The sequence below is a fragment of the Labeo rohita genome, chromosome 22 (genome assembly GCF_022985175.1).
Source record: "Labeo rohita strain BAU-BD-2019 chromosome 22, IGBB_LRoh.1.0, whole genome shotgun sequence".
NCBI lineage: Eukaryota > Metazoa > Chordata > Actinopteri > Cypriniformes > Cyprinidae > Labeo > Labeo rohita.
The window spans coordinates 28,707,630-28,723,127 of record NC_066890.1 but is presented as its reverse complement, the minus strand read 5'-3'; the positions used below and the strand labels follow the sequence as shown (position 1 = coordinate 28,723,127).

Genomic DNA, 15,498 nt, shown 5'->3' with positions numbered 1-15,498 from the left:
TCAATATTCACCAAAAAACAAAAAGAGAGACCAATGGTATCCAACTCACCTCCTGCAGCGCCCCCAGCAAGCCCGGCGCTAGAGAAACTGCTGAGCGCCGAATGTCCATTAACCAACCGGGGGGCTCCGCTGGTGGCTGGTCCGGGCGTCTGAGCTCCAAATAAAGATTGGAGGACCGAAGCCCCGCCCAGGGGGAAGTACTGTCCCACTGAGGCGGCAGAGGAAACAGTGGCAGCCCCACCCACTTTCCCACTCAAGATGCCTCCACTGGCCGCGGCGGATATAAAGAGGTTCTGGCTGGCCAATCCGCTTACAGATTTCAGGTCCCACTCCCGTGATTTCTGTTTCTGCAGCGGCCGCTCTGAGTTGACGACCGAGCGACTGCCACCATCCTGACTGAGGAAGAGGTTCGAGTTCCCGTAAGACTCACGCTCACGTTCCCCTCTCCTCTGCGGTTTTTGGTCTGAGTCGGAGTCCGTACCGCCTCGGGACGCCCCCACACCCCCAAATGGCGAGCCACCCTGGCGGAGATCTGGAGGAGTTGGCTTAGGGTCAGAGATTGGGGAGAAGGTGGATTTCCACTTGCTAGCTCCGGAGGAAGATGATACCTCACTGCTCACGCTACTGGCACCTGATTTACGTCCTTGCGAGCCTGTAAGATGCCACGTTCCATGACAAATAGCTAGTGGAGGAAGGACGTAAAGTGTCCGTAAGCCAAAATGCACCACACTTACCTCTTTCCACATCTCTGATGGGTCCATCTCGATCTAAGGAAATGGTGGCGATTTTCCGTTCAATTCTAAAAGAGAAAACAGTTGACCATCAACCATCTGCCAAGTTTAAACCAATGAACTGGATTTGAAAGAAAAGAGCCATTACCGGCTTGAACTAGAGGTGTCCGGGGCATAATTGGTGCCCTCTTCATCTGAACTAGGGGTGGAGGAATAACGACCTGTATTGTTGAGCTCCAGAGGACGCTCTCTTTTGAGCACAGGAGGCTGATCTAGATCTGTCCCACACGGGCTTCGTCCTGACTGCTCTGGGGAAGAGATGGCGGAGATCTCCAAAGGCTGGTTTATATTGTTCACCTGGTAAAAGAACAAACATTTTGGGACAAATTTCAAGTCAATTGTAAGTTTAAGCAAAACCAACATCCACCATTTTTGGTCAACTCACCATTGAATTGATATTAAGCGGCGATCCGGAGGAATGGCTTGAGGAGCCAAGTCCCAGAAATGCCCTTCTTTTGGGGGATCCGCTAATGGGAACAGCCCCAGAGGAGCTGCGCTTCCGCCGCCCACGTTTACGCCCCTCTTGGCTGTGAGAACTCGGAGAGTGATGATGATGATGATGGTGGTGGTGGTGGTGATGGTGCTTACTGTGATGATGGTGACCCTGCTTTACAGACCCGTGGTGAAGCCTCGAGCCTCCTGTGGAGGACGAAGATGAGGAGGAAGAAGAGGACGAGGAGAAAAAGATACGACGACGAGCTTCGCTGTCTAAGGGCTCAGTGTCGGATTCTGGGCCTTGGCGGTCATGGCCGTCTTCGGGGGGAAGCCTCGGTGGGCCGTCGGCGTACTGCAACACGCCTCCGGTGCCCAGCGCAGGACTGAGGCCAGAGCCACGAGGCTGGAGGCCCATGATAGGAGTGCTGTGAGGGGGAGGGGATGCAGCATCACAGTCTTGGTCCTCGGTCAGCATGGCAGAGTGAGAGCCATTCACCAATCCTGAGCTGGAGGAGTACCCTAAGAGGAAGTGGATTTTGGATTTAGTATAGTACTAAAGTATGTGAACTACATGGATGGATAAAGTTAGATTAGAGCTGGGGTGCCCAAACTCAGTCCTGGAGGGCTGGTGTCCTGCAGAGTTTAGCTCCAACCCCAATTAAACACACCTGAACCAGTGAAACAAGCCCTTACTAGGCATATTAGAAACTTCCTGGCAGGTGTGTTGAGGCAAGTTGAAGCTAAACTCTGCAGGACCGAGGCCCTCCAGGACAGAGTTTGGACATCCCTGGATTTGAGGTTCTCAGCTCTATTCTGACACCACGGACCTCCAGTGTCAACGACATGGATAGGCAACGTCAGTCCTGGAGTGCTGATGTCCTGCAGAGTTTTGCTCCAACCCTAATCAAACATACCTCAACAAGCTAATCAAGGTCTTCGGAATTACTAGGGCTTTTTCAGAATTACTAGGTTTTTTACAGGGTTGGAGCCAAACTCTGCAGGACATCGGCACTCTAGGACCAACGTTGCCTATCCCTGGTCTACGACAATATGCGAAAGTTACATTTGAACCTATGGACACTCGTTGGTTCTGTGAATTCAATTTCTGAATTCCAGAGTGGAATGTTCTTCCTTTTTTTAAACTAATGAATTTACGAGTCTTTTCCAGTAATTTGTGATTTAATGGATAAGGACTTTTTTTTTTTTTTTTAAAGTCTATGAAACTAGAAACTTCCTGGCAGGTGTGTTGAGGAAAGGTGAAGCTAAATTCTCCAAAACACCATTGTTTCTAAGCACATTATAAATGTTAGAAATGTATGGCTGAAAACAGATTACAAAGACTGTGAACTATGCAGTACTGAATTGTAGAGTTAGACCGTTAAACAGTTTTTCACCATTTGTGTGTTCAAGATTTCTTTGTTCAAGTGTATGTGTGTGTTTTACACATTTGATTTTAAAGTGCAACTCTTTCTTTTCTATAACTCTTAAATCCAAACTGCCAGAGGGTTACTGTAAATGCATGTGCCTGCTGGGCACCGCTTTCCTGATGGCACCAGGATGGCGACTGTGCTGATGGCTTGGGCCCATCATCGCTCCTTGCAGCTATATTTAATATTGTTTTTCCACAGACTTTAAAGTCATTTTCACTCAATTTCTAATTGATAAAATATTTTAGAGTCTGGAATAACTAGAAAAAAAAAAAGTTTATTCATTGTAATTCCCACAACATTTTAAGGTTTTATTAATTTACATGACTTCTCTAGGTCTAGAAATCACACATTTTTAAAATGAGGATTCCTCATACAGGTTTTACAAAACTGTGGGAATCCTTGTCTAATTTCTGGACGTCTGGTTATGAGGTCTCAAGATAGAGGGGGTCAAAAAAAAAGCAGGTCTTTGGCCATTTTGCCAATTCATTTGATAAAAGAAAATGAAGCAAGCACAGAAAATGACAGGGAACATGGGATAAAGAAAGGTCACAAATTAAACACACACTGCCCATATGAGCACCATAGCCCACATTCAAAAACTGACACTTTTAGGATTTCTGAAAACCCCAAATTTTAAACAGTATTGCTTATCTCTAAAAAGGAATAATAATTGTAATAATATGCATTTAGAAAATAAGTGAATTTTATTACATGCTGATTTTATCCAAAACGTAGCAGAAGTTTCCTAAAAGTTTAAATGTATGTGCACTAATTAACAGTTACGCTTCATCTACAACAAACAAAGCAGGCCAAAGTGGGCATCGGCATTGTACCTGAGGTAGGCGTGAGAGGCGGCTTGCCATTGCTCTGTCCTGCAGGATTCGAAACTGGACTAGGAGTGCTCCTCTGTCAGAAAAACAAAAAAACAAAAAACAAAAACAACACAGCTTGAATATTTGCTAAAATGTTTGCAGAAAACACCCACAAGATCGTACATCATGTCCGTCACCCACACAAATCCATACCAGTCTTTCTGCACGGTTTGGCAGCACGACGCTGGCCAGTGGGATGCTGACAGGAAGTTTGCTGGGATGCACAGTGCTGAGGGGGATGCTGATTGGTAGACTGGTTATGGTGTCGCCGGGGGCAGTCGGGCTCTTTTCCTTATCTGTGCTCTTGGCTGTGGCGGTCGCTTGAATATCAGTTGAACTGGGTGAGGAGCAAGACTGTTTTAATCCAAGAGTTGGAGATGAGACGGCACCAGTGTCGCCCCTGAAAAAGAGCCGTGAGCAATCGTTGACTAATCAACAAGTACTTAGTTAACCCAACATGTTAATTTTACTCACCGGTGGATGTTGCCAAGGGCTCTAAATTGATTGGCAGCCGAATCTTGGTTGAGGTGCCTGCGGAGGGCGATCTTAGCTGGAGAAAAGCGGGTGTAGTCGGGTAGGGGTTGCCCTAGCTGCCTGGTTCTTGAGTCTGGGGTGGGCGGCACAATTTCGTGGTCAGGGGAAATAGGCAGGTAGCGGGTAAGAAGCTCGTTTTTGCCCATTCCACTGCCACCACCTCTCTCATAACCCGGCGAGGATGTGCCGTTGATGGATAGCTCTGGGCTGAGGCCGTTGAGCCCAACAGAGGCGTGTGGGGTGAGTTTTGGGGTGTCGGAATCCAGTGTGGGCCGGGGCTCTGGGCCAGGGAGGGCTTTTTGGTAGGGGGACTCCTCACATGGGTTGTAGTACTTGAGCTGCAGGAGCTCTTGCTGCCGCTGGCTCTTCTCTAGTTCAACAATGCTGATCTGCAACGAAACACCAGGGGGAGCCGTTGATGTAAACAACAGACACAGCCAACCCACACTGCTCATGGCAAAAATATCCTTGTAGGAGCTAGTTCAAGTTTTCTGTAAACAAACTTTTACAGAACATTTACAAACAAGTCAATGGCAAGAAAGAGGAAAAAAAATAAAGAAAAAGGGGGAACCTACTTAAAATAAAAATCTAAAACATAACTTTTTTTTTTTTACCTGATTATTTTCTTAAATACCTGATATACCTAAAAATATTAAAATAACAATTACACTTTCAAATGTGTATATATATTATTTATAATGTATACAGTGCTGTATTCCAGCAAAATGTGCATTTTATATATTATATACAGATATATTTATAATTACTATATAGTAAATAACTATAGTACTATTAGTAACTATAAATAACATTTATATCAACAGATCTGATTTTTTTTAAGTGCAATTAATATAACAAATGTACTAAAATTAAAATATATAATAAATTGTTTTCTTATGAATGTTTTACTACTATTAATTAAATAATATATAAAATAATACACATTTTGCTGAGATGCAGCGCTCTATACATTATAAATATTAAATATAAAAAAAAAAATCTATTTAAATATATATCTTTTTTCAAAATTAATGTTTATAATGTATACAGTGCTCCATCCAAACAAAATGTGCATTATTTTATACATTACATATATAGATATGTTTACATATTTATTACTATTTATAATATATCAACAGATCTGAATCCAAATAACTGAAATCTACTTAAATCTTAGAAACAGAAATGATTAGCTGTGTCGATATAGTAATATGTTTATAATAAAGTATTTATAGATCTGTATTTAAAAAAAAAAAAAAAAAAAAAAGCCATACAACCCATACATGACCCATACAACAATAACTGAAATCTACATAGTCAAGGTTGTTTGCTAATATGGGCACATGCACAGATTTTTATATAATTTTAAACATCTTTAACCAATCTGACATCTAATTGGTTATTATACGAGTACACATAACATCTAATAACTTATGATTACAACAAATTAAGGGTTACAGCAACAAACATTCTGTGGCTGTCATCCTAGTGTATCTTGGCAGGGTTTACCTTCTGTCATTAGACAGAAATAGTGGAGAAACAGGAAATGATGTAAAACAGCATGCAATGGCATATTAGCTCTGAGCTGACTGAGAAACATATGCGCATACCTGGAGCTCCAGACAGTGGCGCTGTTTCTCTGAGATTTGTCTTCGCAGAGCCGCTTTCTCTTTCAACAGAGTCTCCAAACACAGAGATCCCCAGTCCAGCTTGAGCTCCTCACAGCGAGCCTTCAGCTGACAAACACACCAGCATATGTGCAATGAACATTCAGCTCCGCCTCTGCCAAACAAACCTCTCATTTCTGAATCACAAGCATCATTCTGCTCACTCACCAGCACCAGGCTCTGATCTCGGAGCTCCGCCATGTCCCTCTCCAGCTGTTTGGTTTGCTCCCTCAGCTGTATGTTGTGGGCTGTGATCTCCTTCTGAGCTTGTACCAGGTCCTCCACGGTCACCGCCTTCAAACCCAGCTGTGAGAGAGGCGGCAGAGGGTTTACAGTTAGCAGCGATGCCTACATATCACTGATCTGAAAGTGTTGACTAGGCTGTGAAAGAAGTCTTACCTCCTCCAGTTTGGACTGAAAAAGGTCTCTGATCCTCTCCTTATGAGCATGACAAGCGTTGAGCAGCTGCTGGGCTTGACCAGACAGTTCTGTGTGTCTCAGCTGTGACACAAGCAACAATAATGTTACGACAAAAACATAAAATCCATGTTAACTGATGAATAAGTTACAATATATTTTGTATTTATTAAGCGAAGATTCACAATTTCAAAAAAGACATGTATATACACACACACACACCAGTATATATGAAAATAAATATAATAAAAATAAAATAAATACAACGATTTTCACAATTATAAATAAAATTACATATTTAAATACAGAACAATATTTTGTTATCTTATTAATGTATTATTTCTATTACTAGATGTAATGCTATTAAACAAATATTTTTAAATAGCTTAAATAAAATGTCTTTTTAAAATAAATAAATGTTTAAACAATTAAACAAAATATAGTGCATATATTTTATATTATTATTATTATTAAACAAATATTGTAAATAAAATGCATGTTTTTATTTTAAATAAAACAAAGTATTAATTTTTAACTAACAAAAACCATTTTTACAAAAAATTATAAATTTAATATTTTAAAATATCTACAATATTTTCTCAGTAATTAATTACTGCTATTTCTACTACTATTATTACTATTAAAAAGTTAAATGTTCAATAATGCTCTCAAATTCAGAAAACTTGTGGAAAAAAAAAATTGTTAAAAGTTATAATACAGTTTAGATTTAGATTTATAAAATGACAATTCACAATTAAAAGACAGTTTTAAATATTTTATTTGATTTTTTGTCATATATGTCATATATATAAAGTAAAATATAATTTTCTGAATTTATAAAAACTGTACAATGGCAAATATTTTGTTTTTTTGTAAAACAAAACATTTAGTTTTTTTTGTTCACGTTTTCAGTTTTTGTTAATGTTTTGTTATTTCAGCTACTAGTAGTATTGTTATTACACCTTTTTTCAATATTTTAAATAAAAGTTACGGCATGATATATTTAAATATCTAAAATATTTTCTTGTTAATTATCATTTCTACCACTCTTACTATTAAACTAGCATATATAATTAACAAATAAAAATATAACAATATTAGCAAATGAGTAAAACAGAATTATGTATATAATTTAATGCATTTTCATTATTATTAATTATACTGGAGATCATTAACAATATTTGAAATAGTTAAAAATATATAATTATTACTTATTTAATTTATAATACTTGTTTTAGTCATTTATTTGTACGATTTTATTGTTAATATTAGCAGTATTGTTATTAAACATTAAAAAGTATGCCGTTTTTAAAATAAAGTAAGCTAACAATTTGTTTTTTGTTTACAATAACAAATTATATATTTAAATGTCAAAAGTATTTCACTAATTATTATTAGTATTTCTACTAATATTATTAAACAAGCATATATAATTAATAATATATTATAATATTAGCAAATTAGTAAAACAGGATTATGTACACAATTATATTTTCATTTTTATCATTATTAATAATAATTAATAGTTCAAATGATTAATTCTAATGGAGATTATTAATAATAATTAGTAGTTAAAATTAGAATTAAGTAATTACATAAGACTTGTTTAATTAATTTATAATAATAATAATAATAATAATAATAATAATAATAATAATAATAATAATAATAATAATAATAATACACTACTATCAGGAGACAGAATCACCTTTTCCTGTTCAAGGGCTTGCTGTAGGTTGGTCCGGTACTGCGGTGTCTTCATGTAGGCCATGAAGTCCATGTACTGGACTTTCACGTTATCTGGAGCAAGAGCAAGGCAGTTCACGTTAGCTGGGTGATTGACTATGTAACTAGAGCAGATACACCAGCATGTCTGTGGGATTGAAATGGATCTCCTCATGCTAAATACGAAAGGAGAGCAGGCCTAAGTGAGGCTGAGTGAACTTACCGAGAAGAGCCTGCAGGCCAGGGGGAGTGGGGCCCATGTGAAGCTGGCTTGACGTATAATGCTGCACTTTGGGAGGTAGCTGATAGAACGGACTCTGAGGTGACCTGTATGCATCTGCGGATTCATCCAAACCACAAAAGTCAGTGTCAGAGGTACTGATGCTGTTAAATAGCCATTAAGAGCGTGATGGTTTTAGGTAAGTGTCTTACCCTGAGAGGGCGCCGCTGAGAGGGTCTTGGCGTGCAGCAGATCAAGGGCGCTCTGGCTCTTCTTGTTCTTGCGCTCGGCTGCGGTGGCAGCGGCAGCCTTCTTGGGCCGCCCTCGCTTCTTGCTGCCTAGCTTGCGGCCCCTGGGCAGCAGTTTGGCCCGGCGGGGTTTGGGTGACTGTTTCACTGGCACGAGCGAGTTTGAGCGCTCCTCCTCACCACCAGAGTCATGCTGCGTCTGGTGCACAAGGATAAAGAGATTATCCATTTAAAATAAATATATATATATATATATATATATATATATATATATATATATATATATAAAAAAAAAAAAACACTACAAATAGATAAACTTGAAATAAATGTGATTTGTATAGGTCTAGCTTGTGCTCACTGGGAAGAAATTAAATTAATAAAAAAAAAAATAATTCAAATACATTTAAAATAAATTACATATGATAGAAATGTGAAATAAATGTATAAATGCATTAAAATTATACAAAATTAAATACACAACGTAATTAGAAATGTAAACAAAATCAATTTAAAATAAAATAATTTAAAATAAATTATTTAACTTATATTAATTAAAAAGTGTACTATTGTACAATAATTGTTAAAATAAAAAAAAAAATCATATATAAAATGTAAAAATAGGTAGATTCTAAATAAATGTATATTTCACAAATATATATATCTATATCTATCTATATCTATATCTATATCTATATCTATATCTATATATATCTATCTATCTATCTATCTATCTATATATATATATATATATATATATATATATATATATATATATATATATATATAAATAAAACAATTAAAATACATAAAGTGACCTGTAATTTAATTGATAGAAAAATAATAATTTACATAAAAATAAATTTAACAAACTCATAAATGTATAGATATTTAAAATAAATACATTTAAAATACATAACATATTTAGAAATGTAGTTAATTAAACAAATAAGTAAATAATAATACAATTTAAAATAAAGTAGTAAATAAATACATTTATAAATATATACATTCAATATATATAAACCTAAACGAATTCATTAAAATAAACAAAGTGATCCCTGTAATTTAATTAATAGAAAAGTAATAATTATAAATAAATAATAAATGTAGAATTCAGAAATGTATAAATAGATAGTTTACATAAATGTAAAAATAAATACATTTAAAATGTATAAAAACAATGTATTTAGAAATATAGTTAATTAAACAACAATAGTAATTAAATAGAAATTTAAAATAAATAATAAGCATAAATAAAAAAAGTAATTTAAAATAAATTAATTAATAAATATAAAATAAAATTAATTAAAAAAAATAAATGATTGCTGTAATTTAATTATTAGAAAAGTAATCATTAAAAATAAATAAATGTAAAATAAATTCATAAACATATAAATAGATACATTTTATAATATATAAATGAATAAACAAAATATAAAATAAATACTGATAAACTGAAAACTTTGTATGTAAATGTAAAATTCTAAAATTCTAAATAAATTCATTGAATATAGATATATATAATAAAATGAATTAATTGGCACAAATAAACAGGTGTATCCTGTAGGTCTACCTTGTGCTCCTTGGGCTTGGTCGGGGTGGTGGTGTTGCTCTTATTCTCCTTACTGTCCTTCTGCTGGCGCCTTCTGGCTGCCTCCTGCTCCTCCTGGAAGCAAAAACACACCGCATGTGTTGTGGGAAGAGATCGAACTCGATATTTTCTCCAAAAACCCATAAACAACATGAGAACCAAACAAGCCTTACCCTGAGTTTAGGATTTTTGAGACTAGAAAAATAGTTTTCAAGCTGCAAAAAGAACAAGTATTCGGTCAGACAAATACATAGTCAATCTACATACATGTGAAAAGTTTCTTTTTGGACGATAAGAAAATCATGAGAAAGCCACACTCAACGTCATTTGCCTAACAATAAAGGCAAATGCAAATAAGAGAAACATCGTACACCAAGAGGAACAACTAAACTCACGTGACACAAATGAAAGGGCACTTACTATGGTGCGGTCTATTGTATGCAGATAGTACGACACTGGCTTCCCCGTCCACGACACAGATCCCCTCAAAGGGGACAGCTCAACTACTCTCATTATTGTGCCAATATCTTAAAAAAAAGAAACACAAAGACCATCGAACACTGGAAAGGTGCAGTCATATTTACATTGCTCTCGAAATTTGGCAAAACTATCTTCCTAATAGAAATCTACAATTGGGAATTTTGCAAAACTTTACTACGCAGATTCCGCAGGTTTTCCACATAAATTTGCAACGCTAGTCAACAAAGCTGCTAGGTTAGACTTTTATGTGAGTACAATTTTCGTCACAGAATTTTTGCGCATTGGTAAAACGTCGCCCAAAAAAAAAGGTGTAGCACTAGCTGCGCTTCCATTATAGATTTGCACAAAACTTTTGCTAGATTTTAGAAATGTGTGTATATATATATATATATATATATATATATATATATATATATATATATATATATATATATATATATATATATATATATATATATATATATATATATATATATATATATATATATATATATATATATATACACATATATATATATTTATTTATTTATTTAGCCATTATTTTTAAACGAAAGAGATGTAGGCATGAATTGAGAGTGACCACGTGTTTCTTGGAGGTTATAGTACATTAAAGAATGATCACGTGACTTTTACGTATATACCAGGTGACCTGTAAATGCGAAAAACAGTTTCAGTTGCAGTTTTGCAAAATATTCCTTTTTTGAAAACCACCTCATGTAAGCGTAAAAATGTTTTTTGAGGTATATGGGAGCTTTTGTGAAATTGATGCATTTCCACCTCAATAAGATATTTCACATAAGACGTTTAAATATAGTCCACAATAGAAAATAATTGTTGAATTTATAAAAATGACCCCATTCAAAAGTTTACATACACTTTAATTCTTAATACTGTGTTGCTACCTGAATGATCCATAGCTGTTTTTTTTGTTTGTTTGTTTGTTTTGTTTAGTGATAGTTGTTCATGAGTCCCTTGTTTGCCCTGAACAGTTTACCTGCTGCTGTTCTTCAGAAAAATCATTCAGGTCCCACAAATTCTTTGATTTTTCAGCATTTTTGTGTATTTAAACCCTTTCCGACAATGACTGTATGATTCGAAGATCCATTTTTCACACTGAGGACAACTGAGAGACTCATATGCAACTATTACAGAAGGTTCAAACGCTCACTGATGCTCCAAAAGGAAAAACAACGCATTAAGAGCCAGGGGGTGAAAACTTTTGGAATTTGAAGATCAGGGTAACTTTATTATTTTGTCTTCTGGGAAACAAGTAGCTTCTGAAAGGCAGTACCAAATGAAAAAAAAAAATATGATATTTAGACAAAATAAGAAAAATGTACACATCTTCATTCTGTGTAAAAGTTTTCACCCCCTGACTCTTAATGCGTTGTTTCTCCTTCTGGAGATCAGTGAGCGTTTAAACCTTCTGTAATAGTTGCATATGAGTCCCCTCAGTTGTCCTCAGTGTGAAAAGATGGATCTCAAAATCATACAATCATTGTTGGAAAGGGATCAAACACACAAAAATGCTGAAAAACCAAAGAATTTGTGGGACCTGAAGGATTTTTCAAAAGAACAGCAGGCAGTTTAACTGTTCAGGACAAACAAGAGACTCATGAACAACTATCACTAAACAACAACAAAAAAAAAAAAAAAAAAAAAAAAGTGTATGAAAACTTTTGAACAGGGTCATTTTTATAAATTCAACTATTATTTTCTCTTGTGGACTATATGTAAGCGTCTTTTATGTGAAATATCTTATTCAGGTCAGTACTAAAAAAAAATAACATGCGTTTTGTATGATCCCTCTTATTTTCTGCAAACGTTTGACGTCAACTGTATTTTCAATTCGCAAATTCAGTTTGCGCAGTTTAAAGGCAAATGGAAATGCAGTGAGCGAGATGACCAACTTTTCCCACACTCACGCTTGTGGAGTTTCCTATCAGAATGTCTAGATTTAGTCTGTGAAATTTCGCCAAGCAATGTTAAATGTGACCCACACCTTAACACTTACGTACAACTATGGTACCAAAGTAATACATCTTTAGAGTCAAGAAGACTACCATGACAGTTATGGTATGGCACCATCATTTTGTAAGAGAAACCTACAAAGTTTCACACTTACCACTCAAGTTTCGGCTGTTTATTCTAAAGTTAAGAGGTGCAAAAGGTTTTGAGGATACAATTTTTCCACCTACAAGAGACAAAATGGAGTCAAAACACTTGCAAATAACAGAGAGAGAGGAGAAAACCTAAGCACATATCATCTCCTCAACATCTGGAGATTGATGCGAAACAAAAAAACAAGTCTGACTGGGGTCAAAGGTCAAGAATGACATGTTGACACAGGTGCCTTTGAGCTACACTGACACAGATCCCTTTCTTTTCGAACATTAGCAGCTAAGTGCAATATACTTCATGTTAGGGTTGGACGAAATGTGATTATTTCGACAAGTACTGATTTAAAAACATTTTATGCAAATAAAATTACATAGAAACAGAACAAGTTGACTTTGATCAGCTCTGTGTATTATTGAAGAGATAGTTCACCCAAAAATGAAAATTGCCATTAATTACTCATCCTCATGTCGCTCCAAACCCGTGAGAGCTTCGTTCATTTGCATAACTCAAATTTTTTGATGAAATCCAAGAGCTTTCTGACCCTGCATAGACAGCAACACAACTGATACGTTCAAGGCCCAGAAAGTTAGTAAGGACATCGATAAAATAGTCCACGTGACATCAGTTGTCAACCTTAATTTTATAAAGTTACAAGAATAATTTTTATGTGCAAAGAAAATAAAAATAACAGTGCATGCGTGTCAGAAAGCTCTTGGAATTCATCAAAAATATCCTAACTTTTGTTCCCTCGGATCTGCAGTGAAACTAGAACTACTGCATGCAACTATGAAAAAATATTTAGGAGCAGCCATGTGAGTAACCCGATCAGCATATTTCTGTTTGCACTAAGGGGAGCGGCAAAGGTTTTTACATGTTTTTGCAATGTTGAGTAATGTATCAGACATATCTCACAAATCCTTTCATAAAGTGTAGAGAGAGTGTAAATAAGAGATTCATTGTGCAGTGTAGAGAGCTTCGTTGATTATAATATAACTGTGTGAGATCGCAATGAACTAAGATGAGTGACAGCTTTTAATGAGTTAAGGCAGTTTGTAAATAAGATATTGATTTATACAACAGCTAAATAAACAAGTTAATATTAAGTGACTTACATTGTCGGACTATAACGCCTGATTATGCTCTATTTTGTCATCAAAAACTAGTTTTGGAACAAGACACATCTGAGTGCGCATCTCTGTTTAAACACAGCAGTGTTTCGTTTATGAAAGAAAGGGGTCATTCGGATGCAAAGTTCACTTTTACATGTTGTTTGAACATAATGCGTGTTGGCAGTGTATGTACAAATCTACCCTATAATGATAAAAAATACATGCAGTGGTTTTTAAATCTGTAAAAATAATATCCCCTTTTTCAAATCGAGCTGTCCTCAGATGCCTGTCGTTGTGCCGTCACATTGACAGAGGCCGCTCCCACGATAGTTGATTGACATGAGCGTTTTACAGCAGATCAGCTGTAACAGTCCAGTAACCTTCCTTGTTTTGATGCTGGAGCAGGAATTTAAGTTAGACTGAACGATTGAAGTGTTGTGTTGCTGGATGTAATAATGAAAATAGTGGTTGTCATTTACTCCTGACATCTGAGCCGCTGAAGATGCAGTGGATTAGGAATGTTAGTAAAGGGAATGCGCCTCCTGATCTACATATATCCGTCTATGTTCGGGAGGATCATTCGTGATCCAGCTTCACTTACAGGAAGTGCGTATAAGGGTTTTTATTTTTATTTTTTATTTTTAAATGAATCTTTGCGATCGCCTTTCCTTAAAACGTGGTAGTTAGGAAGTTTAGCGGCTAAATGCGTAGAGTAAACAGGCTCGTCACTCCACAGAAAGAAAGAGAGGGGCGGGGCAAGCAGAGTTCACTTGCATTTAAAGGAACAACCCCTTAGAATGAGATGATTTTTGCAGAGCTGATTTTGGCAAGGTAAAAAGGGTGTTGTTTTACAAAACCATTGAGAATTTTTAACCAAAAGACTTTTCATTAAGACCCTAAAGAATCATATCAACTTGTGGAAAATAGGAATCCGATGACCCCTTTAAATGAATCTAAAATAAGTCAATAACTCAATTACCTATTTATAAAGACCTTCACTTGCTTCATTCAATGAATCAGCCATTCGAACGAATCAAATGAATGATTCAGTAATTAAATCAGTCACCTGCCGCCACCTACTGGCAGATTTAGTTTCATTTTTTAAGTATCTTTTCAGTTATTTAAATCATTTAATATTTCTATATTAATAAATTTGATCACACTCATGCCACCTCTGAGCCTCATTAAACATGAAAATACACCTACAAGCCACTTTTGCGTTCTTCTGTGCCACCTCTGTAGTACAAATTCATTGTTAATATTGATTTTGATTGGTAACTTATTCTTATTCTGTTGTTTAAATTAGAAATATTAAAAAGCTTAAATATATATATATTTTTAAATTTGACAAAGCATGACTTTTAAACATGGCATTAGAAAAAGACCATTACAAAGGCAAAAACAAAATTTCCCTGCAAATCACTTTAAGGAGTCAAATATCACCTTGTAATGGGAAGGCTAATTTTTGAACAGATTTTTTTTAATAATTAATTAGAAGGTGCTTTTGAAATTTTGACTGTGCTCTTAAATGTTTTTTTAAATAAAGTAAGCATAGAGCCCTGGTTCCATAGATGAACAAAGGTCTTATGGGTTTGAAACGACATGAGGGTGAGCAATTAATGACAGGATTTTCATTTTTGGGTGAACTATCCCTTTAACTAATTTTTTTTTTTTTTTTTTTTTTTTTAAAATCACGTGACACCACGTACCTTCCTTCATGTTGGCGAATCGTTCCTTCAGCTGGTGGTCCACCTCAGGACCAAAGGCAAAGTTATTCACAAAAATAACACTGTAAAAGAGCACATCAGACTAAAGACGTATACAAGAAGTATAAGCAACATGCAAATGGTTGAAGTAT

General features: G+C 35.7%; 1 protein-coding gene across 4 annotated transcripts in view; it reads right to left on the bottom strand.

Annotated features, from left to right (window-relative positions):
* The window catches only part of dot1l (DOT1-like histone H3K79 methyltransferase), a 40,354-nt gene that overhangs the window by 8,735 nt on the left and 16,121 nt on the right, over positions 1-15,498 (bottom strand). For all 4 annotated transcript variants that reach the window (XR_007825281.1, XM_051094618.1, XM_051094616.1 and 1 more), the window contains 18 exons: positions 15,350-15,429; positions 12,536-12,604; positions 10,351-10,457; positions 10,104-10,145; positions 9,913-10,005; positions 8,304-8,538; positions 8,095-8,208; positions 7,855-7,946; positions 6,129-6,230; positions 5,898-6,035; positions 5,673-5,798; positions 4,003-4,451; positions 3,682-3,928; positions 3,490-3,562; positions 1,177-1,745; positions 880-1,088; positions 735-799; positions 50-652 (listed from right to left, as the gene is read on the bottom strand). Coding sequence is in view for 3 of the 4 variants with exons in the window: in XM_051094618.1 (XP_050950575.1) it covers positions 50-652; positions 735-799; positions 880-1,088; positions 1,177-1,745; positions 3,490-3,562; positions 3,682-3,928; positions 4,003-4,451; positions 5,673-5,798; positions 5,898-6,035; positions 6,129-6,230; positions 7,855-7,946; positions 8,095-8,208; positions 8,304-8,538; positions 9,913-10,005; positions 10,104-10,145; positions 10,351-10,457; positions 12,536-12,604; positions 15,350-15,429 (3,413 nt within the window). In the remaining variant the exon portion in view is untranslated. The remainder of the gene's footprint in view (positions 1-49; positions 653-734; positions 800-879; positions 1,089-1,176; positions 1,746-3,489; positions 3,563-3,681; positions 3,929-4,002; positions 4,452-5,672; positions 5,799-5,897; positions 6,036-6,128; positions 6,231-7,854; positions 7,947-8,094; positions 8,209-8,303; positions 8,539-9,912; positions 10,006-10,103; positions 10,146-10,350; positions 10,458-12,535; positions 12,605-15,349; positions 15,430-15,498) is intronic.